General features: G+C 40.7%; 1 protein-coding gene across 5 annotated transcripts in view; it reads right to left on the bottom strand.

Moving 5' to 3' along the window:
* The window catches only part of LOC126474917 (THO complex subunit 6), a 67,989-nt gene that overhangs the window by 18,356 nt on the left and 23,757 nt on the right, over positions 1 to 25,876 (bottom strand). For all 5 annotated transcript variants that reach the window (XR_007586605.1, XR_007586602.1, XR_007586603.1 and 2 more), the window contains exons 3-4: positions 22,823 to 22,993; positions 3,500 to 3,662 (exon numbers count right to left, since the gene is read on the bottom strand). Coding sequence is in view for 1 of the 5 variants with exons in the window: in XM_050102425.1 (XP_049958382.1) it covers positions 3,500 to 3,662; positions 22,823 to 22,993 (334 nt within the window). In the remaining 4 variants the exon portion in view is untranslated. The remainder of the gene's footprint in view (positions 1 to 3,499; positions 3,663 to 22,822; positions 22,994 to 25,876) is intronic.

The raw sequence follows: 25,876 nt of genomic DNA, 5'->3' as shown, positions 1-25,876 counted from the left end.
AAGAAGGCACATGGAAGAAGTTGAGATTAGCCAGAATGGCTGTATGTATGAGGCTAATTAATGTTAGATTTAGTTTTATAAAATATGTTACTTTTACTCTTTTAAGCTTTAAGATACACAAATACTTTTTTACCAAGCAAATCTTGTCTGATTATGGCTTGAGTAAGCCAACACCTATTTGTGGTATTAAAAAAAAGACAATCAGGACTCTCTCCCAATAAAATACACTATTACAATGAATTGCTGTATGTACAGCTTGCAGTATTTCATAGAGTTTAACCACTTCAAACTATGTAAAACCCAGTATGGAATATGACAATATTATGAAAAGAATAGTTGCTCAATCGCAGATAGGCACAACAAAAAGACTGTCGGAAAGTAAGCTTTTGGCCAACAAGGCCTTCATCGGAAAACAAAAAGACACACACACACACACACACACACACACACACACACACACACACACACACACACACACACACACACACGTGCGCGCGCGCATGCACGCACGCACAAACGCAAATGACACGCACATGATGTAATGCAACACTTTTTTTTCCAAAGCAGGTTGGTTTTATTCGAGATACAAAGACACCATATCATTCCCCACTCTTTAGGCTACAAAATCCTAGTTTTTCAACATAATCTCCATTCAATGCAAAGGCCTTATGCCACCCAACTTGGTGGGGGGGGGGGGGGGGGGGCTGTACATTCACATGGTACCGCTCTATTGGTTGACATCATCAGTGTCAACATCTTGCTGTCACATGGTACCGCTCTATTGGTTGACATCATCAGTGTCAACATCTTGCTGCATCAATAAACTCCCCATCATCCATACTGTTTGTTGCAGAGTGCATCCTTCATTGGGCCCCACGGATGTAAGTCGAAAGGTTCAAGGTCTCGACTGTAGGGTGGATAAGGAAGAACAGTCCAACAAAGTTTTGTGAGCTCTTATCAGATGCGCAGACTTGTATGAGGCCTTGCACTGTCATAGAGAAGGAGAAGTTTGTTTGAATTTTTGTGGTGATGAACACGCTGAAGCAATTTCTTCAGTTCCCTGAGGGTAGCACAATACACTTCAGAGTTGATTGTTGCACCATGAGGGAGGATATCAAACACAATAGCCCCTTCAGAGTTCCAGAAGACTGTCACTATGACTTTACCAGCTAAGGGAGCAGTTTCGAATCTTTTCTTCAGAGGAGACGTGGTGTGGCGTCACTCCATGCATTGCTGTTTTGTTTCCAGTTCGAAATGATGAATCCATGTTTCATTATCAGTCTCATAACACACAAGCAATTCAGCACAGATGGACAGATGGTCCTACACAGCTCTTTATGGTGCTTTGCTAGGCAGTGAGGAACCCAGTGGACATGCAACTCCAACTGGTAGATGAATGTGTCAGCACTACCAGCAGAGATGTCCAGCTGAGCAGCAAGGTGTTTGATTGTGACCTACCAATCACCTTGAATGAGAGTGTCCATACATTCCAACAACGGAGGAGTCATTGCCGTGTATGGCAAGCCAGCCTGTGGGAGACTGGACAGATATGCGCGACTTGTGCGATAACAGACACCTCACCCAACAACTCATCGTGCTCTGTTCACTGCCAGATCTCTGCAGACATTCTGCAAGCACCTATGAATATCTCTGATGCTCTGGTTTTCTGCCAAAAGAAACTAAATGGCAGCTCTCTGCTTGGAACACACCTCTATTAGGCTATGTATAGCACCGCCACCTATCGAACTTCATGAAAATATAGGGCCTGAAGCCAGAATATTTCACAATGTCCCACAAAGAAATTTGACATTTTTTAAATTGAAATTGGCCAGTGAACAAAAGAAAAGAAAAAAAGAAGTATTCATTACTTGTTCAGCAGCCCTTTCCTTTAATGCTGAGAGTTTTTCTGATCCAATATTTTTGGTGTGTGTGTATGTGTGTGTGTGTGTGTGTGTGTGTGTGTGTGTGTGTGTATTCAGTAGCATTAAAAGATCTCAATACGCTGTAATTTTAATACTTTACAGTATCATGAAAACAGTGATTGTACACTTGATGAATTTGTAGAAGATGGCTTGGCCAGTTTGGGCCAGCAATGGGTTTAATGAACTTCGGATCCTCGAGTAGAGGTGGTCAGTGACGATAGGCCCTTTACCAGGCACGCTACAGCAACTATGCTGATGGAATATTATGCATCACATGAAAAAGAGATATGTGTACAGAAAATACTGTGTAACACTATAATCTGTGAAAAGTTTTAGAATTGGAACACCTTTTATGGAACCCACAACCTACTCTCAGACCATAACGCTTTTAAAAGCTAGTACCTTAAAGTATTCCGATTATGCTGAAGCTTCAAAACAGGCTGAATTGCAACAAAGATATAACATGCAAGGACGTTATGCACCTTCATAAAGGATGTCCCCCAAAAAATACCTAGAAGTTTTAGCAACAGGTTCCTTACACCAAACAAGAAAAAAAGTCTAGTAAACATGGGCTCTAAAATGCATACCTTAAAAGCTATGAGCACTCGTTCACCTTCGATACTACGAAACAGATCACTTCTACAAAAGGACTTTGTTTTCTATATTTTGGCGTCAGGCAGTAGGGATCAAACCCAGAAAAAAAAGATCCACTACACTTGGGGTTCAAAATGCATACTTTAAGAGCTACGAACACGTGTCTATCTTCAGTCGTGTGAAACACATTTCTTCTACTGAACAAGTGATCATAGCTCTTAAGGTACACATTTTAGGACCCATGTTTACTAGACTTTTTTTCTTGTTTTGGTCCATACCACCTCCTTCCGAAATATGGAAAGTGAAGAGTTTGAAGTAGAAGGAATGTATTTCATAGTATTGAAGACGAACACGTGCTCGTGGCTCTCCAGATACAAATTTTAGGGCCCATGTTTACTAGACTTTTTTTCCTAAATGGGAAGGGTCAGCTACTTCACCAATGTTAAAAAATATTCTGGAAAAAAGTACATAGCTTGCGAGTTTTGAGTGGTTGCTTGGGTAGACAGCTGTAGATGAGAGAAACACTCTATGGCAACACAGAGAAGGGAGATGCATGGAGCATGGGGAAGGTAAACAGAGAAGTCTTAGCAGCAGTGACCAAACGAGGATTAATCATCGTAACATAATAAGATATTGATGTGGTGTAGTGTACATGGCAGAGAAATGAGTACAGTTTCAAGATGACTGAGGCTTGGTGAGAGAGCAATGGATTGGGAGTAAGGAAGTTGCACTGAGGTGGCTGAAGATGGGAACTATTGGAGGTTGGGGAGAGGGGACTGCAAGAATGGAGGAAGTGCTCAATAAGCATTTCCCATTTCTGTTGTTCAAAGGACCTGCTGTTGCGAGTTCTACAACATAACCAAAGCTAAATATAAGCTACATTTCTACAGAGTCAGAAAATAAGAGGGAGAGGGGAAAATTCACTAAAACTATTAAGAAAAGGAAATTATTGACTAATAAGACAGCAAAGGGGATAAACATACGAGCCAGTCATCACAAACAGCAGCTGCTCCAATCCATTTCCCCAGGTCTGGCCGAGCTACCTTGTTACTCAGATGTGGCTGAATAACAGCTATTGCTCTCGTCTGTCTTAAATCCCAAATACGTACAGTTCCATCCTCACTTGCAGATACTATCTGATTATCCCTGAAAATCACATGTATGCATAAGTGACACATAATAGCACTCATAAACGGGTAAGTAACTAGATGCATTACACCAAACATTGCAAGAAACACGTACATTAAGCTTGTACCTTAATTCTTAGTAAATAAAACTCTGTGATGAAGTCATAAAATAGTTGATAAATGAGCTTAATCCCTGAAACAATTTAATCACTGGTCTGAACATTAAATCCAATTCATTAAATTATTGTTCCCATTCTATACTGATATCTTGTCATATATAAGATCCAAAACATTATTGAAATGAGTGACATTATGGTTTTTCACCAACTCAGCATTCTCAGCATGGCATCCTATAAACAAACAGATATGAAAGAGCAGGAATGTGAATAGAATAAACTGTGTGCACTATAAACCTGTTTTGCATTCTTGATTTGTTGCACTCCTCTGGTGCCAACCGAGAGAGAGGGGGAGGGGGAGAGGGAGAGGGGGAGGGAGAGAGAGAGAGAGAGAGAGAGAGAGAGAGAGAGAGAGAGAGAGAGAGAGAGAGTTGGGGGGGGGGGGGGGGCATGGGTAGATAAAAAAGGAAGAGTATTAAAATGAAAGACAATTACGACTTTTACTGTCATGCTGTAGTTTGTTCACCCACATTAAATGTATGCTAAATTACTTGAAAAGGGGATGTCAAGAGTTTATTATCATGTCAAGACTAAGGTTGTAAGAACTGTAGCAAGGAACAGATTAAGTGGCTCAGCTGTGATCCATTCAAAGCAGCTTACTCAACATCTGCTTGAAGTGACTTAAAGAAAGCACAGAAAATCTAACTCTAAGCTCAATTTCCACCACCTCATCCAGTTAGATGATCTACTAAAGTCATAGTCTGTATTCTGCAGCTATGAGATAAAATATGAGTTCCAGCTGGTAGTATGGTCGATAAAGGACATTTTACACACCATTCTACCTTCACATCTGTCATATTTCTTGGAACCAGTTATTCTTAACTACCTAGGCATAGAGCATCATCTACTATGAGTATGGAGAGCAAACACAGCCTCCAAATTTGGTGCAGTTTAGGAAAAAAATAACTCTTGGAGTTTTCCTTATCCTTCCTCACACAACATCTGTAGTTGTAAGTGAACAGTATGATAAATAATTTTTTTTAAATAAATTAATCTGTCGAAATGCACTTTGAGTCTATACGATCTTTAAACACAGTACTTCTGCAAAACATAGGAACTCACTGTACATTATTTGTTATTTATTATTCTATATCTACTCTCTGTGATCTACAAACCACTTTTGGGGGTGTGTGATAGAGGGTACTTCTAGTACTGTTACCCTTTCCCCTCCTTCCCAGTTCATTTCATGAATAGTGACTGGGGGCGACAAATTTCAATAAATCTCTGTATGAGCTCTAATTTCTCTGATTTTCTCATTTTGGTCATTTCATAAGAGGTTTGTGAAAAGAAGCAATATGTTTCCTAAATATTCATGGAATATACAGTCTCAAAATTTCAACGGTAAACCTCTATATGATGCACAATGCCCTTCTTGTAGTCTACCACACTACACAGCACACCGCTTTTCATTGGATCTTCTCTCTCTCTTCTATTAATCCAGTATTATGAAAAAGATATAACGCTACTAACCATATAAAGGAGATGTTGAGTTGCAGACACACATATGACACCTGTCTCTGGCTGCTGGAACTGGACTGTGTACAGCAACTGCACCTGAAGGGAGAAGCAGTATGTGGGTGGGTGGGGGTAAGGAGGCAGCTGAGGCGGGTAGTCAGGAATGACAGGGAAAGGGTTGGGGGAAAGTGTAGTGCGGCTTGTGGGAGCATGAAAGGACATGGTGGAGACAGGGTAGCAGTCAGGGGATTTGAGAGGGGAAGGGGCAGTGGAGTGGAAAAGGAGAGAAGTAAACCTTGCCTCTCCCCGCCACATACCTGCACGCTCCCACAAGCAGCACTATACCTTTCTCTCCCTAACCCTCCCCAACCCACCACGTCCCAGCCTCCTCCTTAAACCCACACTCCACAGATTGCTTCACCATCAGGCACAGTTGCCGCATTCAGTTTGGCCTCAGTGGCCCGAGACAGTGATCGTGTGTTGTGAGTTATGCTTGTGCAAATTGTAACTGCTCTTTAGAGAATGGTTATACAGAAACAAGTATTAAATTAAATTCTGTAATACGAAATGACCTAAGAGCCAAAAAACGGTAGTAGTATTTCGAAGTAATAGTTAGTTGAAATTTTACAAAGAGTAGATATTCGAAATAGAGTAATGCAAAGTAGTACAAAGGGAACCCAAATAAAACATAACAGAGCTGCCTTTTGTTTTGAATATAATATATAAAGCAATGCGCAGCATTGTTAGGTCTCTTGAGTTTTTGTTTTCAGCGGTGGCGAGTGTGTTCGCAGTTCATCCGGAGAAGTCAGAATTTTGGGATTAGAAGCCTAATTTAATTGCACTCTTAGAACTGGATTAGACATTGGAATGGTGGAGAATACATTATTTTGGGATAAATTCAGAGACAGAGTCAATTAGAGGTGATTGGGTGTACAAACATTGATGTTCAAGTGAATGGTGATTGTACATGTCAAACGAACTGCTACGAGCGTACACTTACAACTGTAAAGAGATTTATTGACAATACGGAAACTTTTATGTCGAATTGAGATTTTATTCACTATTGGGAACGAAAACAGTTTGGACCTTATCAAACTAGTATTTTCGCTGCTCGTTGTCAAGATGATTCCGATAATAAACGAGAAGTGTAAAATAGTGCCAATTAAATGACTAAACTTGTGCTGAACAGACATTGTAAGGATTCAAACCCATAATTAATATTGTGTCTTGAGAATTGAGAAGCTTAGACATTGTAAGGCCCAGCGGCATATTTATAATTTATCGGACATTAATGGCAAAGGACAGTTTCATGGGAAATCATATCTTTGGTGATAGGTACAGGAAGGAATGTGGTATTGACTGACTGTTATCAGACCGAAACAATACACACTACGATCAACTCGCCTTTCATTGATCCCCCAGTGCTATCTCTCATTAATTTAAGAACTTAATTGTGTCAATAAAACAGAAATATACGAGACATTCCCAGTGTTTACTAAATTCCTTAATCAGCTAGTACATAGACAATATTATCTGTTAACATTCAAGGGTTATTGGAGGAAGCTGATAAACTTTCTACAGGCATATTTAATAGGATTCAACGAATGCATACAGACTGCTAAAGTAACTAAATCAAATTACTCAGGGAAACAAATTAGTAAAAATAGACTGGAACTCAACTGATATCTTACTCCAAAGTAACAAAAAGCAAAACTGTATTTGGGTCCATCGTGGTTGAAAGTGTATGAATTATCTCTGGAAAGATGCGATCAATTTTGAACTGCTAGTTCACATGACTAGGCTCACGACATGATTCAGAGATGTTTTATGCCCGACCCATACGGCAGGGAATGGTTCTTAACTAGCCGGGACAATATATACACAAACTTTTGAGATCAGCTCCACTGCCGAGGGGGGAGGGCGTCAAAGCGATATCTGTGCAGTCGCGACGACGGTGGGTGTGCGGGCATAGAATGTGTGTGTTTTTTCTACTTTAGAAGAAAGCCTTTTGGCCAAAAGTTCAAATGTATAACAGACTTCTCAATACTCCTCTATATGGTGAGTAGCAATGTATTCTTTTCATAATATCATCATTATTCCAACCTGGATCTTCTATTAATCCAAAGATCCAAGACTGATGAACAATACTCAAGGACCAGTCAAACAAATTTTTTTTGCAAGCCACTCCTTTCATCGGTTAGTTATGCTTCCTAAATCTTTCTCAATGGTAGCATTTCAGTGACAGACAAACTGTCACGTCAGTCCATAGAGTAAAACAACATAAGTTTACAAGACAACGATATATAACACCAAGTACGTGGTCAGTCATAGATACTGCAATATCAAAGATCTGTTCACTCCCTAGAAGTTCTGAAAGTATGGTGTCCACTACCACACCATTAAAAAAGTAATGCAAAAGCTAAATTGACAATTCATTTGAAGTATTAATTTTTCCACATACATAAATCAATTATATTGGGTAACAAAAGTCATGGGACACTGCCTAATAGCATGCCGGACCTCCTTTTGGCCAGCTGCCTTTATAGACGTCAACGATTACGAAAGTGTTGCCAGTGCATGATTTTGTGCATGAACCGATGTCTTGATTATGTCCTGTAAATGTTTGATGGGTTTCATGTTAGTCAATGTGGATGGCCAAGTCACTCGCTTGAATTGTCTAGAATGTTATTCAAACCAGTCGCCAACGATTGTGGTCTGATCACATGGTGCATTGTCATCCAGGACCTAGTCCATTCCATGTAAACACATCCCACACCATTATGGAGCCACCACCAGCTTGCATAGTGCCTTGTTGACAACATGGGTCCATGGCTTGGCAGAGACTGTGCCACACTTGAAGCCCACCATCAGCTCTTATCAGCTGAAATTGGGACTCATCAGGTCCAGTCGCCTGCGGTGTAACTGACATGGTCACGAGCTCATGAGAGGCACTGCATACAATGTCATACTGTTAGCAAATACACTCACGTCTGCCGTCTGCTGCTGTAACCAAACAATCCTATCCACACTATCCTAATGGATATGTTTACCATAGGCCCCACACTGGTTCATGTGGTTGTTTCGTGCAGTGCTGCTTGTCTGTTGGCACTGACACTCTACACAAACACCACTGCCCTCACTCATTAGGTGAAGGCCATCGGCCACTGTGTTGTCCATGATGAGAAGTAGTGCCTGAAATTTGGTACTCTTGGCACACTCTTCATATTGTGGATCTTGGAAAACTGAGTTCCCTAACAATTTCTGAAACAGAATGACCCATGCATCTACCTCCAATTACCACTTCGTGTTCAAAGTCTGTGTGGAGGTTTTATGGAATTGAAGGCTATATACATAGCCGGTTTGAATCATACTTAATGAACAGAAAGCAAAAAGTTGTGCTGAATAGCACAAATAATGTTGGGAGGGTGGTAAATTCTAGTGAATGGGGAGGTATCACAAAGTGAGTCCCACAGGGTTCAATTTTAGGTCCTCTGCTGTCCCACTTAACGTACAGCAAGTGGAAGTAATACTTTTTGCAGATGACACGAGTGCTATAATAAATCCCATTCCAGAAAAAGCAGCTGAAGGTACTTTTAAGGATGTCTTTCAAAGAATTAAGTGATTCTCAGAAAATGGACTCTCCCTTAATTTTGAAAAAACTCACTATATCCAGTTCTGTACACCGAATAGAGTCATACCAACAATTGATGTAGCACATGAACAGTGCTCAGTTAAGAGGGTAGATTTCTCCAAATTTTTGGGTGTTCACATTGATGACAACTTGAACTGGAAGAAGCATATTACTGAGCTTCTCAAACAACTAGGTTCAGCTTCTTTTGCTCTTCGTATAATCGCTAGTCGTGGTAATAAACAGATCCGCCTCCTAATGTACTTTGCATATTTCCAGTCAATTATGTCTTATGGAATAGTTTTCTGGGGTAATTCACCACTTCGACATAAAGTATTGATTGCACAAAAGAAAGCAGTGGGAATAATTAGTGGTGTTCACCTTTTCAAGGAGTTAGTATTTTAACTGCACCATCAGAGTACATATATTCATTAATGAAATTCATTACAAATAATCCATCTCAATTCACAAAGAACAGTGATGTTCATACGTACAACACTAGAGGGAAAAATGACCTTTCCTATCCATTATTGAAGCTGTCACTTGCTCAAAAAGGAGTACATTATTCAGCAACAAAAATCTTTGATCATTTGCCCAACAACGTCAAGTGTCTGGCAGGTAGCAGATCAAGTTTTAAATCTAGCTTTAAATCATTTCTTTTGGACAACTCATTCTACTCCATGGACGAGTTTCTGTTTCAGAAATGGTAATAAAAAATTAAAAAATAAAAATTAAAAAAAAAAAAAAAAAAATTGTTCCTCTGACTGTAGTTGCATGTGTAGAACTAAAAATTTCAGTAATATTAATATTAACACTATTCATGCATGTATATATATATATCTTGTAATCTGACTTGTTCCACATCATATCGATAAAAATAATCGGGAAAATGATCTACAGAACATGACATAACCAAAACTAAAAACTGATCACAATCATGTCGGAAACCTTTTTACTTGTATTATCTAAGTACAAATAACAGCTCCGCCAATGTGCTGCACTTTTATAGTTGCGCACGCGATACTACAACCATCTGTATATGTGCACGTCACTATCCAATGACTCTTGTCAACTCAGTGCATGTTGATGTAAACATTAATGAGTAAACACTTTCAGTAATGAAACAAATTTTTTTTTCTAATTTATTTAGAAGGAACACTAGCAATTCTTGATTAACCTAAAACTGAGATTTCTACTGGATATTTCATTTAAAGACGCAATTATAATCCAGTTCAAACAAAATCACAGTATTTTTTTCTGTTTTGTTTTTGTTTTAGGGCACAAAAACAACTAGGATCATATGCACCTGTGTAAAAACAAACTGTAGAACATGAAGACACAGAAAGGAGTTAAAAACAACTACATGTCAATCCCAATCAGCATCAAAGAAGACAGATAAAAACCGGGACATGAAGAAAAGTCTATAAAATACACCACAGAGAAACAGAGGGCCAGAACTAAAAATTAAATAGCCTCCAACATATTGCTATGACAGACAAAAAGTAAGCCCAAACGTCGTTAGCTAAAACAGCCGATAACTCAGACGGCAAACTCAAACGAGGACATAAGTGATTAAAAAAGGGCATTCCGTCAGGAAATGGTGGAAAATCAAAAGTTGAGCGTAATGTGCACAAAGTGATGGGGGAGCACCACTTAACAAATGGTGTTGGCTAAAAAGATAGTGTCCAACACACAACCTAGTTAAAATTATCTCCTCGTGGAGAGAGAGCCAAGAGGAGGTCATCCAAGCCTCTGGGAGAGGCTTAATAACCCAAAGCTTGTTCCCATGAAAGGAGGAGCAGTGGCGATGCCAAAGTGACACCACCAGCTGACAGACAGCAACACATAGATCATTGGAGGGAATATAATAACTAACAGGCTGAGGTATGAGGACTGGAGCAGTGACAGCAGCGTCAGTGGCCTCATTTGCTGTCGGACCGATGTGACCAGGAACCTACATAAACATCACAGGGGCTCCATCAAGACTGAGCAAGTGACAGCTTTCCTGAACTCGTTGCACTAAGGGATGGACAGTGTACAGCACACAGAGGCTTTAAAGGGCACTGAGAGAATCTGAGCAGACGATTCAATTGAAAAGTCTGTGTCGCTGGATGTACTGTGTGGCCTGATACAGGAGGAAGAGCTCTGCTGTAAATTCTGAGCAGTTTTCCAGAAGCCAATACAGAAAACGTTGGCATCAATGACGAAGGCAAAGGCACACTCAACACCAAGGTCAGTCCGAGAACCATCAGCGTACACAAAAGTACTATCACAAAGTTCCATGTGAAGGTTGTGAAACTGTGATAGAGCAAGGCTGGAGTAGTGTTGTTGGGAAGTGAATGAAGGTCAAGGTGCATACGGGCCACCACATGAAGCCAAGGTGGTGAAGGGTTCACACCCACTAGAAAAGTTGTAGGTAGCGTGAAGCAAAGCTGCCACAACACATGAGCCAAAAGCAAACTCCATGAGGTAACAGAGAAGGAGGACATGCCCCATACTGGCAATCAAAGGAGTCATTGAAGAAGGAGGCATAGGATGGGTGGCCACACACGGCACACAAAGGGCATACGTATCTGCTGAGGAGAAAGTCACAGCTGTAGCACAGCGATAGTTCAGCAGCTTCTGCATACAGACTCTCATCTGGGCTAGCGTAAAACATGGCAGTATCCAAACAGATGCCATGATGGTGGATAGTATTGAGACGGTGTAAGAGGGATGGACATGCAGCTGCATACACGAAACACCCATAGTCTGTTTTCAAACGGACTAGGGACTAGTACAAATGGTAGAGGGTGGTTCAATCTGCTCCCCAGGAAGTACCACTGAGGACACATAGGACACTGAGGGACCGCGTACAGCGAGCTGCCAGGTAAGACACTTGGAAGGATCAAGAAAGTTCCCTATTGAGCATGAGGGGCAGGAATTTTGTAGTTTCAATGAACGGAAGAGCAACAGCCCCAAGATGTAAAGATGGAGGAAGAAACCAATTGTGCCACCAGAAATTCATACAAACGGTTTTGTCAATGGAAAAACATAAGCCATTCTGATGCTCCATGGGTAAAGGCGATTGAGACATCACTGAAGATGCTGCTCAATGAACAGGTCCGTGCAGAACTGCAATAGATGGTAAATTCATCAATGAAAAGGGAGCTGGAGATACCCCGCAGGAGACAGGCCACTATAGGATTTTATTTATTTGTCGTATGGCAACAACAACTAACATTGACAAGTACATAAAGGTTAATTTTACACGTATATCTAGGTAAGTATTCACATATACTTTAGTTTTACTTTTTGGTACAAACTGTATACACATTTTTAAATTGTGAAAATTACTTACTTAATATTACTGACTTCTTTGACTGATATAATAGCAAGTTAAAAAAGGCAGATACATTTAATCATAGTTCAATATGTAATGATTGAAGCCAACTAACAGCAGAAGGAGTAGTATTAATAAAGTCACTATATGGTCCAGGATACTTCCTCTGAGGAAAGTCTCTAACAATATGTTGAACAGTTTATTCTTGGGCCCCACAATCACAGGCTGGAGAATCTCGAAGTCGCCACTTGTGCATCATAGTGTTGCACCTGGCGTGGCCATTTCTTATTCTGTTCAGCCTTGTTCACTCCCTTCTCGGCAGATGAAATTATTTAGTGTGACACCAAGGTATTTAGGCTGGAAATTATGTCTAACATTTTGTTGGCAGAAGCTGATACTCAACTGCTGGTTTGCAATTCTGTTGTTCAGATGGAATGCGCAGACTTCTGTCTTCTGTATTTGGATGGAGTCTCCATGCTTTGTAGTATGTGTTGAGAGTTTCTAAGTCTCTAGATAATATAGCTTCTCCTTCCTCAAGTGTGCTGGTTTGTACCGTTACGGCAAGGTTGCCGGCATAGCAAAACTTTGTGCTAACAATGTCTGGCATGTCACTGGTGTACAGATTGAAAAGTAGGGGTGCTAGGACAGACCCTTGAGAGAGCCCATTTTTCTAAGTAAATGACTTGCTCTGTTTTTGTCCAATGCTGACCTTGAAGTAGAGGTTGGTTAACATATTTCCCACAAGTGTCGTCAGTTTCTTACTTGGGACATGCATTTTTAACTTCAGCAGGAGTCAGTCCATTTAGCCACACAGTGTCATATGCTGCTAGGCCACTGATGTCTTTAGCCACTATAGGATTAATGGCCATAACAAAGAGGACAATGCTCAGGATGGAACCCTGAGGCACACCGTTTTCCTGGATAAAGGTGTTTGACAAAGCACAACCCAAACGTAACTTGAAAGCCCAGTCTTTTAAAAATTCCTCAAGGAAACTGGGTAGGCAACCACAGATGCCCCACATGTAGAGAGTATGGAGGATATCATCACTCAAGCAGGTGTCGTAGGCCTTTCCCAAATCAAAAAACATGGTCACAGTCTGGGATTTCTGCAGAAAACTACTCATAACGTGGGCGGACAAAGTAACAAGATGGACAATTGCAGAATGGCATGCTCGAAATCCACACCATGCAAAGGTTAGTAAATTGTGAGACTCAAGCCACCATACCAGCCGGGCATGAATCATACGTTCCAGCACCTTGCAAACGCAGCTGATGAGATAAATGGGGCAGTAGCTAGAAGGAAGATGTTTGTCCTGGGTATGACAGTGGCTTCATGCCAGTATCTGGTTCAAATGGCTCTGAGCACTATGGGACTTAACTTCTGAGGTCATCAGTCCCCTAAAACTTAGAACTACTTAAACCTATCTAACCTAAGGACATCACACACACCCATGCCCGAGGCAGGATTCGAACCTGCGACCATAGCGGTCGTGCGGTTCCAGACTGTAGTGCCTAGAACAGCTCGGCCAATCCGGCCGGCCCAGTATCTGGGAAACGTGCCTTCTGCCCAGATGCGGTTGTACATATTAAGCAGAAAGTGCTTGCTCACAGAGAAGATGCTGCAACATCTAAATGTGAACAACTTCTGGCCCTGGGACAGAGGATAGGTATGAAGTGAGAGCTTGATCTCACTCATAGTAAAGGCAGCATTGTAGCACTCACGACTTTGAGAAGAGTAGAGTATCACCTGAGCCACCCCAACTCACTTCCGATGGAGGAAGGCAGGGTGATAGCAGGAGGAGATCGAAATCTCTGAAAAAAATGGCAGCCCAAGGTGTTGGAGATAGCAGTAGGGTCTGTTACTGTCAGGCCAGAAATTGGGGAACAGATCTTGGTCCCAGAGAGTTGTCGGAGGTTGGCCCACACAATGGAAGAAGGAGTGGACCTGTTAAAAGAACTAGTGAACAAAATTGAGCTAGCTTTTTTGCTACTCCAAAGAACATGATGACACTGTGCATGCAACGATTTTCAGTGAATGCAGTCTGACATCATAGGAAATGGTTAAAATGCGGAGAGCACATCCCTGTGTGCAAATTGCATCATGGCATGCCTCAGTCCACCAAGGGACCAAACACAGCATGGTAAAGAGGAAGGGAAAGGAATGGAATGTTCTAAGGCGGTAAGGGTAACATTTGTAAGATATTCCACACGACCATTACAAATGGGAAAATGTTGTTCTTCAAAGATTGTCTGGGAGGAGTAAAGGCTTCAGTCGGCGTTAGTAAGCTCCCATTTGGTTGGGCAAGTACATGGGGAAGGAGTCAGCAAATGGATACCACACGGGAAATGGTCGCTCAAGAATGTGACAGAGAGATTGGTTCAAACGGCACTAACCACTATGGGACTTAACATCTGAGGTCATCAGTCCCCTAGACTTAGAACTACTTACACCTAACTAACCTAAGGACATCACACACTTCCATGTCCAATGCGGGATTTGAGCTCGCAATCGTAGTAGCAGCACGGTTCCGGACCGAAACGCCTAGAACTGCTCGGCCACAGCGGCCAGCTGGCAGAGAGAACAGACGACTCGAGACAATGAGCAAGCTGGGCAGTGCAGAAGGATAAATCCAAATGAGAATAGGTGTGCATGGAGTCTGAAAGGAACATGAGTGCTCCTGTGTTACAGAAGAAGAGGTCATTTTGATTAGAAAGCTCGGATAAAAGGGCACCTCTCAGACAGGTTCTGGGATGGTGCACTTTAAAGTAGCAAAAGGGGTGAGGCAGCTGCACAATAAGCTGAAGGAAGTCTTCCTTGGTGGCACTGAGTGACGGAGGGATGTAAACAGCTCAAAGAGAAAAGGTCAAGGTCAAAACGAACCGGGAAAAATGCGAGAGCTCAAAGCAGCCGTGATGACGCAATTTTGTTTTCTGAAGGCAGAAAACAAGTGGACACTGCAATTCTAAGAGCAGCTGTAAATCCTCTTTGTTGCATCGAAGGCTGCAAATGTTCCATTGAAGGAGAGTCATGATGAGGATAAAATGAAGGGTTGTCACCTCGGCAGCTGCCAAGTGCCAGCCTTCTAAAGATTCGCTGGTACAGGGCACAGAGGCAGGAGGATACTGCTCCATGAGGTCTAAGGGTGTCGGCACTCTCCTTCTGTCCACCTGCGGAGTCCAGGGCAGAAAAATTGTTGGTGGTGCGCACTGGTGACATGGCGGTTGGCCAGGCGAGGTTATCATGTGGTGACACTGACGAAGAGAATCTTCGAGTCAATGAAGGAGAAGACCGTTTGCCTTTGACTTCTTTGAGCCTTTCCACTTGGCAGAGGAAGATTCAGATATTGGTTGGCTCGAGGGACATAGAAGTCTTCACGAAAGTACTTCTTCTGTCCTTACCGGTCTGCCAGTTGTGTAGCTGGTGACTTCACCCCACAGCTGGAGAAGGAGACGCGGACACTACCACGTCGCCATGCAATTTCACAACACAACTGCGGTGCTCCATTTGAGGTTCCATGTCTGCATGGTCAAGTCCTCCATGGAGCGAGATGTAGCAAGAACAGTCCATGGAGCAAGATGTAGCAAGAACAATACTGTAGGTGACAGAAGGTAGAATGGAGGGTTTCTGACAGCGAACAACTTGTGAGCAACCAGGTAAAGCACTTTTTCTTTCACCCAGATCCAGTGGGCAGCCCTCTCATCGAGATACATGGGACAATAATGGGATGAGGCAGCATGGTCGCCATAGCAGTTGATGCAGTGGGGATAAGGAGGCAGACAATCGCTCTCGTGAGCATCCCTCCACATGTCACACATTTGGCTGGGTGTTGACAGGACTCTCAAGTGTGGTTGTAATGAGGACTGGTAGCAGCACATCGGGTTCAGAATATACAGTCTGACTGTGATAACTTCATAACCTGCTTTGATCTTTGATGGAAGAACCACTCTATCAAAATTGAGAAATAGAGTGTGTGTGAGTACTAAGGAGCTACCTACTTGTTTCATAACCTGATGGATGGCAATGACACCCTGATCAGAGAGGTACATTTGGATTTCTGCCTCAGTCAGACCATTGAGCAATCCAGTGCAAATAACACCACAGGAACAATTCAGCATTCAATGGACCTTGTATCCAAAACAGCGACATTGCTTCACTTCTTAAAAGTATTTTATGATCCAGCTTACATTTCTCACTACATTCTGTAGTATGTGCTGGTACAATTAGTTGAAGACACACTGTCAAGAACATGTATAATCCAGATTTCATTAACATATGTTATAAGTAGGAAATTATACACGACATTTTGTTGGAATCCAAGAATAAAGACCAAAACTTACAGCATGAATGGAATAGCATGGAAATCAGTTGTCTGACGAGTACAAGATAATAGGCAGAAGGGAGAACACTCCAAAGAGATTCTTGGTGGTGACATGAGGCGGGACGAAATACTGTCACATTAAACAGAAGAACTGCAGGCTATTGAGGCTACAGAAGTACAAAGAATCCTCTAAAGTTTGAAAAACTGTAAGGTATCTGAAAGTGATAAGACTAAAGCAGAGCTCACGAAGAGAGGAGGAAGTAGTGCATTTCATTTCATAAAGTAAAAACTCCCAGAAATATGAAACTTGCAGTTATCTAGCCAATATTTAAGAAGCTGATAAGATCTGCTGTTCCAATTACAGAGAGATTACTTTCTGCAGGCAAAATACAAAATTCCATTTGGAGCTTTGAATATTAAGATATTTAAAATACAACATCCCAGTTGGATCTTTAAATAATAGGTTAAGTATCCTATGCAAATGAGATATTGGGAGAGTACCAGCATGGTTTAGGGCTCACAGATCTAAAACAGGTCAGATGTTCAGACTGAGACATATACAAACAAGCATATCAATGCAATATTGACCTCTACAATATCTACATGCAATTTCAGACAAGCCTTTAGTAATATTAAATGGGAATAATATTAAATAACATTGGTGACTGGGCTTACCAGACCAGTATGAAGAACTCATTATTAAAGCAACCTCGAACGGTTCCAAGGCAATAGAGTAAATGAGTAAGCCCTCAATTCTCTAAAAAATCGAATTCCATGTATAAAAGCTTAAAACTTCTGATTACACTTTAACATGAGTTAATGTGTTAACCATTCAATGTTAAGCATACAAGCGAGAAAAAGTTTAGAAAAGATTTGAACCTACGAGGGAAGACCCACAAGTAACGGGCTGCGGTGGGGAAGAAGAGTGGGGGAACCCATTGTTCAACCAGATTCCCACTACCGTCATGCCACTTCAGTCGGTGTGTGAAGCTGTGTCGCAGTGGGTGCCGGTTCACCCGTGAGAGTTCTTTTAGTAAAATAACTTTTCCCATTTTGGTAAAAATGTGATGGCAGATCGTTGAGAGCAATGCGCAGCTACGAAATTTTGTTTCCTGTTGGGGAAATCAGCCACAGAAATTATTGCAATGTTTAAAACTGCTTCTGGGGATGCTGCCCTAAGTAAAATCACGCCGGGTCTACGAGTGGTTTCCACATTTTAAAAATGGAGAAAAGTCAGCTGAAGACAACCTTGTTCAGGACACCCCTCAATGTCAAGAAGTGACAAAAATGTCAACAAAATCAATGCTCTCGGTCATGAAGACTGTCGCCAAACTGTTGATCAACTCTGTGAGATGTCTGGAATATCACGGAGTTCAATTCAGAGGATTTTATCTTAAGAGTTGCAAATGAGAAGAGTTGCAGCCAAATTTGTCCCTTGCCTTCTCAGGGATGAGGAAAGGGAGTGTCAACATGTTTGGAGTTTCAAAATCAGCTCAAAGACGACCCTGAATTTTTTTCCAAGGTAATTACTGGTGATGAATCGTAGTGCTATGGATACGACACCAAAACAAAGCAGCAATCATGCCAGTGGGTGACAAGTGGCTCTCCTCGTCCCAAAAAAGCTCGCCGAGTGAAGTCAAACATCAAGACAATGCTCATTTGTTTTTTTGATTTCAGAGGTGTTGTGCACGTGGAGTTCATCAGCCAAGAGTTCTAATTGGAGGCTTTGAAAAGACTGAGGGAGAGTATTCGAAAGAAAAGGGCTGATCTCTGGCACATAGGCAACTGGTTCTTCCATCGTGACAATGCGCCGGCCCACACCGCCCTCTCCATAAAGCAGTTTTTGACCAAAAACGGCATGACACCAATTGTCCACCACCCCTGCCCCCATCCCCCCACCTCATGGATCTAGCACCCTGTGATTTCTTTTTGTTCCCCAAACTCAAATGGACATGAAAGGAAAGCGTTTTGCTACTGTGGAGGAGGTAAAACAAAAACCACTGGAAGGCAAAAGAACATCCAATATGTGAATTTAAAAACTGTTTTCAACAACAGAAGGATTGTTCGAAGAAGTATGTTGTGGTCAATGGAAAGTACTTTGAAGGTGATTAAAATCTGGGGTAAAAATATTGAGAAATAAAGATGTTATGACAATTCCCCCCCCCCCCCCCCAACCTCTGGGTTTTTATGTGCAAAGTTTGTTGGATCACTAAGTGCTCTCATTATCAAATACTTGATGAATATAGTTTGAGTATTTACACAGTGTGAGGTACACTGCCTCAAAACATATACACAGTTTCTAACTCCAATATTTGTACTACTGTGTCAAACCTTTAACTACTTAAGGAATAGTTTATAATGGCACATTAAAATTTTTAAAATCAGTCCTAATTATATGAAACTAGCAACCAGACCAGCTTCAAATCGGTGTCATTAAGTATCTACAGTCAGGTGACTGTGGGACAAGGCACAGAGTTATTAAAAAACTTCGGAGAACAACATTAAGTAACTAACTACCATCACTTTCATATAATTTACATGATCTAAGCAGCGCACAGCAGATAAGTTGTCTGGAGGCATGAATGTTGTGTGTTACATACTGAATTGGCATTAGGAGTGACATCTCATAACAGCAATCAAAGCACATCACAATGTCAGTAATATGTTTATAAACAATGTAAATACTGTATGCGAATCATGGGTGTACGTGCTTGTGATTGATGCAATATGTATAGGATGCTGGCTGGGGTGGAACAAATTTAATAAGTAACACAAATGATGTACGTGCTTAGCTTGATTAGTACGCACTGTGATACACTATAGAGACTCATTGCCGCAATTCTTTGTCGTGGACTCTTTATGGCAGACTTCCTTGCCACACCATGAAAAGAATCGAGTTGACATCTAGGTTTAATTTGAGGAAGGCAGAAAGCTGAAAGAACATACTCTATGAAAATGAAACAAAATTACTTAAAGCATTAAAATTAAAACACCACATAGTTTGGATTCACATTTTTTCACTGTATAATTGTTCTCAAATGATTGTAGGGAAACTCTGGGTTAAAACTATTTTATTATTTCTAATAGTAAATCTCTAATCATCACCTGATGATGAGGTTATTGGTTTTCATTACTGGTCATATTTATTATGATACTTCAAAGTTAAGTAGCTCACTGCCTGTTTTTTTGAAGAATTTGTAGTGAATTAAGAGTACAAGTTATGACTGCTAAGATGAGGGAAGACAAAATGGCAGCCTGAAATTGTTGTCATATTTCGAAATGCATATCTCCACATCACTGAGAGGTGAATGCTATGTTAAAAGTCAGAGTTTCCAGATTTGAATCTTGCAATGATATAATGTTTTAATCTGCCAGGAAATTTCAAATCAGCACATACTCAGAGTAACCACACACACACACACACACACACACACACACACACACACACACACACACACACACACATACTGCCAAATCACTGTCACATGAATCATAATCCTGTGTAATGGCAAGGTGCAAGACCTGCCTGATATATCCAAACAGCACAACCTACTCCAGTTCCATCACAGGTTTATCTTATTCAACAAGATGCATGATCACCTTGCAAATAGATGTGTCACATACCAGCTCTGTCGCAATATCTACAGAAAATTTTATGTAGGCACAACAAACTGTCCACTCAAATGCCTGGAAGCCACCAAACTGTGGCCACGACGAAAACTGAGTACCCAGAGGTGGAATACACTACAGAGCACATGATTTTCCACTTCAATGCCTACTTAAGAAACCTGTGCTGTCTGTATCCCAACACCAACTTCTCTTCATTCAGAAGACAGAAATTTTTCTTGCAATGCATCCTTCAATCCCATAATCCTCACAGCCTCGATCTCAATTAATTTCTACTCCATAACCTGAATTACAGATGTCCTAAGCTCCTCCAAGTCAGTGAGCTGCACACAACTCCGCCACCTGCAGCCAGAATGAGCTCACCAGTGACATACTCCTATTCCATGCACTTGCTGTTTCTCCCTCCCAGCCATCAGCCACGCTTCCCACCCACTCACTGCCTCCTCTCTGTCCTCACCCACTAAATCCAACATAACCCACATAATGCAGTCAGCCTGGACAATTTAGCTGTGCACGTGCATGTGTGTGCTGTAGATCTGAAGGTGGATTCATTCAAAAGCTAATGATGTTCTCAGCCACATTTATGCACATATCGACAACTCAGCATCTAAACTATTCAATGAGTTGTTGCATTTACAATTTATATTATGGATGGATTTTTCCTTTTTACAAAAAACAGAACCACAGGAACAGTGACAAACATAATCCGTCAATGAAGAATTATTTCTTTTACATCCTAAATATTGTCTGTTGCCTTTGATGGCTCTTCACTATCTTAGGAACTGTATCAATAATATTTCTTGCTTGCTTTCCAGACACCTCAAGTTCCTTCTACGGCTATAATTGGCTCAATAAAAATACTAACAACAACATTCAGCCGCTTCACTTTCTTCAACCAGTATGCCTCCTAGGGATGGCAGTTACTGATGAAACAACCAATTTTCAGTTATATCGGTTTTTTCCCACGCCAGTTTAACCTGACTGATGAAACCACTCAAAATAAATGGTTCCTGAAATAACCAATTTTCAGTTTTTTATCCCTTTTATTTTCTGTAACAAAAACACAAATCAAAAAGAGATTTAAAAATTGTAGCTCTCTCAGTTTCAAGACACCTAGAATCGAAATATTAAATATAAAATAAAACAATATACACTGTTTGCTGCTTTTCTTGAAAAGTGATATGTGGCTGAATATTACAAAAAATCACAAGTATTCTCCTATTGATTCTAATTTTTTGAAACTCTGCTCAAAAATCATGTTTTAATCAGTGAAAACAGAGGTTGAAAACCTTGGTTTTTTTGTAATATTATTGCATATGCCAGTTGACTGGTATAAAAGTTTACTGAGTATATCACATCATCTTATAATTCAAAAAAGTATTCTGGAGAAACCAATGTTTCGGCGAAGGTTACAGTAGTCTTCTTCTGGGCCTGCTGAGAATCCAGACCCAGTAGACCCACAAGAAGACCACTGTAACTGTGGCCGAAACATTGGTTTCTCCAGTATAGTTTTTTTACGTTATGATGCGGTACAATGACTTTTATGTCATCTGTTTTTTGTCTTAATTTGGCCTTTTGCAAGGGCTACAAGCACATAATGGCAATTATGTAGGCACAGGCAGCTGATCAGCTACTTTCTATTTTTATTGTACACTATGAATTAATTGTTGCTAAGTTTTTAATTTATTACTGTTACCATAATATCTTTCCTGTTTTATTGTTTCATAGAAGTGGCAGACAAATCTTTAATCTCTTAAAGCAAATGAAACATTGTACTTCATTGTCATGTTATATTTTAAAAATATTTTCAGACTAAGGTTGGTGCCATTCTGAATGGATATACAGCAGCAACAGTGAGAAACTACCATACAGATCAGGTGGGAGCAAGTCTTGCACTCTCGACGTACACACGTACCTTAAGCCATGACTCAATGCAATAGGGACATTATCGTCTTAGCAATGCTGTACCAATTCTTATGTACCATTCTTGTGGCTCATTCCTGTTGCCATTTTTATTGTGGCACTGATCACTTTTTCCATTTTCTATAATAATGCAATATTTCAAAGCAATGTAAAATTTGTGGATAAAAATTTCCCTTTTTTCAAAAAAGGTTTACTTAAGAATAAAAAAATTTAGTGCTGCTGCTATGGCTAATTGATATTTCAGTTTTTTGCTTCATTACTAGTAAAAAATAAAAAACACCTGTACAACCGAGGCCAAACAAATACCGGAAAATATCAGTTATTCAGAAATAAAATAACAGTATCAGTTTTAACTGGTAGGTTTCTCCCAATAAATATTACAAGCATTAGAATCATCACTGACAGTCATAGAAATTTAATGTTTCAAAGCATCTAACTTATCTGTAATTTCCATTTCTGCTGTAACCTCAGTTTTCAGTTTATCCATAAGGAGACATTGCAAAAACACTGTGTACAACAAGAGAATGAAAAATAACATCAGTAAATTCATTTATATTAGATGTACTAAAAAGAAAGCCATAGTCTTGGTACTGCTCTCCCTCTTTAATTAGCCTTTCCTGAAACCTCAAGACATAACAACAAATTACACTTCTCAGAAAATTTTAAAAGAAGCACAACTAAAACAATCCAACATTTTTTCGTACATCAAAATTTTCAAACAGAACTTACGAGCAGCTTTGTACTGAATGAATATAATCTTCATGTCCTTCCAGTGTTCTAACAAGCCTCCCATCTTCTATAGCGAAAATATGAACTTTGTTGTCACCACAACCAGCATATATATATCCAGGCTCCTCTTTAAAATCTAAAGAATTTACATCTGCTTTCTCCAGAATGTCCCTAAAACAGAAGTTATAGCACTAAGTTAAAATCATACGAAAAAAAAAAAAATGTATCAGTTTAAACATTGACACTTCACATAAAGCACAAGACCATTGGCAGGTCCAATGAAGATGGCTATCAGAGTATCTCTGCTAGTATAAGCAGATAAGCAATTGTTAGTATCCCAATTAAGACAATAAATTGACATCATTTAGTTCCAGTATTATGGAGACAGAAGGATTATGCATAAAATTTAAACAGACTGTAAATGAAGCTCTGGACAAATATGTGCCAACTACGTGGATTAAGGATGAAATTCAGGAAATGCTGAGGAAGCAAAGGCTAATGTCAGCAGAGATTCATGCGTATGTAAAAAGATCGACATGTGAAGCACAAGACTATTACCACTGTCACGCCTCAGCAAAAACTCTTGCCAAAAAACTTTTAGAAAATTTTGGACCTACATAAATTCACTATGTGGCTCTAAGGCTCCTATTCACTCACAGCATGACAGCAGAAATTTGCAAAAGAAAGCCACAGTTTTAAATTTCACTTTTAAGAAACCGTTCACGCAGAAGAATCGTACAAACATACCATCGTCTGACCATCGCACAGACTCCTATACAGGGGACATAGTAACAGGCATCCCCAGCATAGAGAAACAACTTAAAATGTTGAAAACAAGTAACATCCCAGGTCTGGAAGGAAACCAATTTCAGTTTTATAAAGAGTACTCTGCGGCTTTGGCCCCTTATTTAACTTGCATTTATCTTGAGTATATTGTCCAGTGCAAACTCCTAAGTGACTGGAAAATGCACAGTTGACTCCTGTATATACAATGAAGCGCCAAGGAAACTGGTATAGGCATGCGTACTCAAATACACAGATATGTAAACAGGCAGCAGATGGCACTGCAGTCGGCAACACCTATATAAGACAACAAGTGTCTGGAGCAGTTCTTAAATTAGTTGCTGTTGCTACAATGGCAGGTTATCAAGATTTAAGTGAGTTTGAATGTGGTGTTATTGTCAGCACACGAGCGATGGGACACAGCATCTCTGAGGTAGCGATGAAGTGGGGATTTTCCTGAATGACCATTCCACAAGCGTACAATGAATACCAGGAATCCGATAAAACATCAAATTCCCGACATCACTACAGATGGAAAAAGATCCTGCAAGAACAGGACCAACAACGACTTCAAGAGAATCATTCAATGTGACAGAAGTGCAACCCACCCACAACTGCTGCAGATTTCAATGCTGGGCCATCAACAGGTGTCAGCATGCAAACCATTCAACGAAACATCACCTATACGGGCTTTCAAAGCTAAAGGGCCACTTGTGTACCCTTGATGACTGCACAACACAAAGCTTTATGCCTCAACACCGCCACTGGAAACATGTTGCTTGATCAGATGAGTCTCGTTTCAATTTGTATGGAGTGGATGGATGTGTACAGGTATGGAGACAACCTCATGAATCCATGGACTCTGCATGTCAGCAGGGGACTGTTCAAGCTGTAGAGGCTTTGTAATGGTGTTGGGCATGTGCAGTTGGAGTGATATGGGAACCCTTGATGTCTAGAATGACTCTTGACAGGTGACACATACATAAACATGCACCCATTCATGTCCATTGTGTATTCCGACAGACTTGGGCAATTCCAGCAGGACAATGTGACACCCCACACGTCCAGAATTGCTACAAAGTGGCTACAGGAACACTTCCGCTGGCCACCAAACTCCCCAGACATGAACATTTTTGAGCATATCTGGGATGCCTTGCAATGTGCTGTTCAGAAGAGATTTCCAGCCCCTTGTATGGACAGCCCTGCAGGATTCATTGTGTCAAGTTTCTCCAGCACTACTTCAGACATCAGTCGAGTCCATGCCTCGTATTGTGACACTTCTGCATGCTTGCAGGGGCCCTACACGATATTAGGCTTCTTTGCCTCTTCAGTGTATGTTGTTGTTGTTGTTGTTGTGGTCTTCAGTCCTGAGACTGGTTTGATGCAACTCTCCATGCTACTCCATCCTGTGCAAGCTTCTTCATCTCCCAGTACTTACTACAACCTACATCCTTCTGAATCTGCTTAGTGTATTCATCTCTTTGTCTCCCTCTACAATTTTTACCCTCCACACTGCCCTCCAATACTAAACTGGTGATCCCTTGATGCCTCAGAACATGTCCTACCAACCGATCCCTTCTTCTAGTCAAGTTGTGCAACAAACTCTACTTCTCCACAATTCTATTCAATACCTCCTCATTGGTTATGTGATCTACCCATCAAATCTTCAGCATTCTTCTTTAGCACCACATTTTGAAAGCTTCTATTCTCTTCTTGTCCAAACTATTTATCGTCCATGTTTCACTTCCATACATGGCTACACTCCATACAAATACTTTCAGAAACAACTTCCTGACACTTAAATCTATACTCGATGTTAACAAATTTCTCTTCTTCGGAAACACTTTCCTTGCCATTGCCAGTCTACATTTTATATCCTCTCTACTTTGACCATCATCAGTTATTTTGCTCCCCAAATAGCAAAACTCCTTTATTACTTTAAGTGCTCATTTCCTAATTTAAGTGCTCATTTCCTAATCTACGAGGGCCGTCCAGAAAGTAACCTCCGGTTGATTTAAAAAAATACACCAAGTTAAATAAAAATATTTTAATATATACATCTTACAACTACATCTTTGCACTATTTTTCTACATAGTCTCCATAGCGATTGAGGCACTTATCGTATCTCTTCACAAGCTTTGAAATTCCTTCTGCATAAAAATCACCCGCTTGTGCCTGGAGCCAGCCTGTGACCGCATCTTTGAGCTCTTCGTCGTCATCAAACCGCTGTGACCCGAGCCATTTCTTCAAATGCATGAAGAGGTGATAAT

Source organism: Schistocerca serialis, chromosome 1 (genome assembly GCF_023864345.2).
Source record: "Schistocerca serialis cubense isolate TAMUIC-IGC-003099 chromosome 1, iqSchSeri2.2, whole genome shotgun sequence".
Classification (NCBI taxonomy): Eukaryota; Metazoa; Arthropoda; class Insecta; order Orthoptera; family Acrididae; genus Schistocerca; species Schistocerca serialis.
Note: the sequence above shows the minus strand (reverse complement) of the source record. Positions and strands in the feature narration are given on the sequence as shown.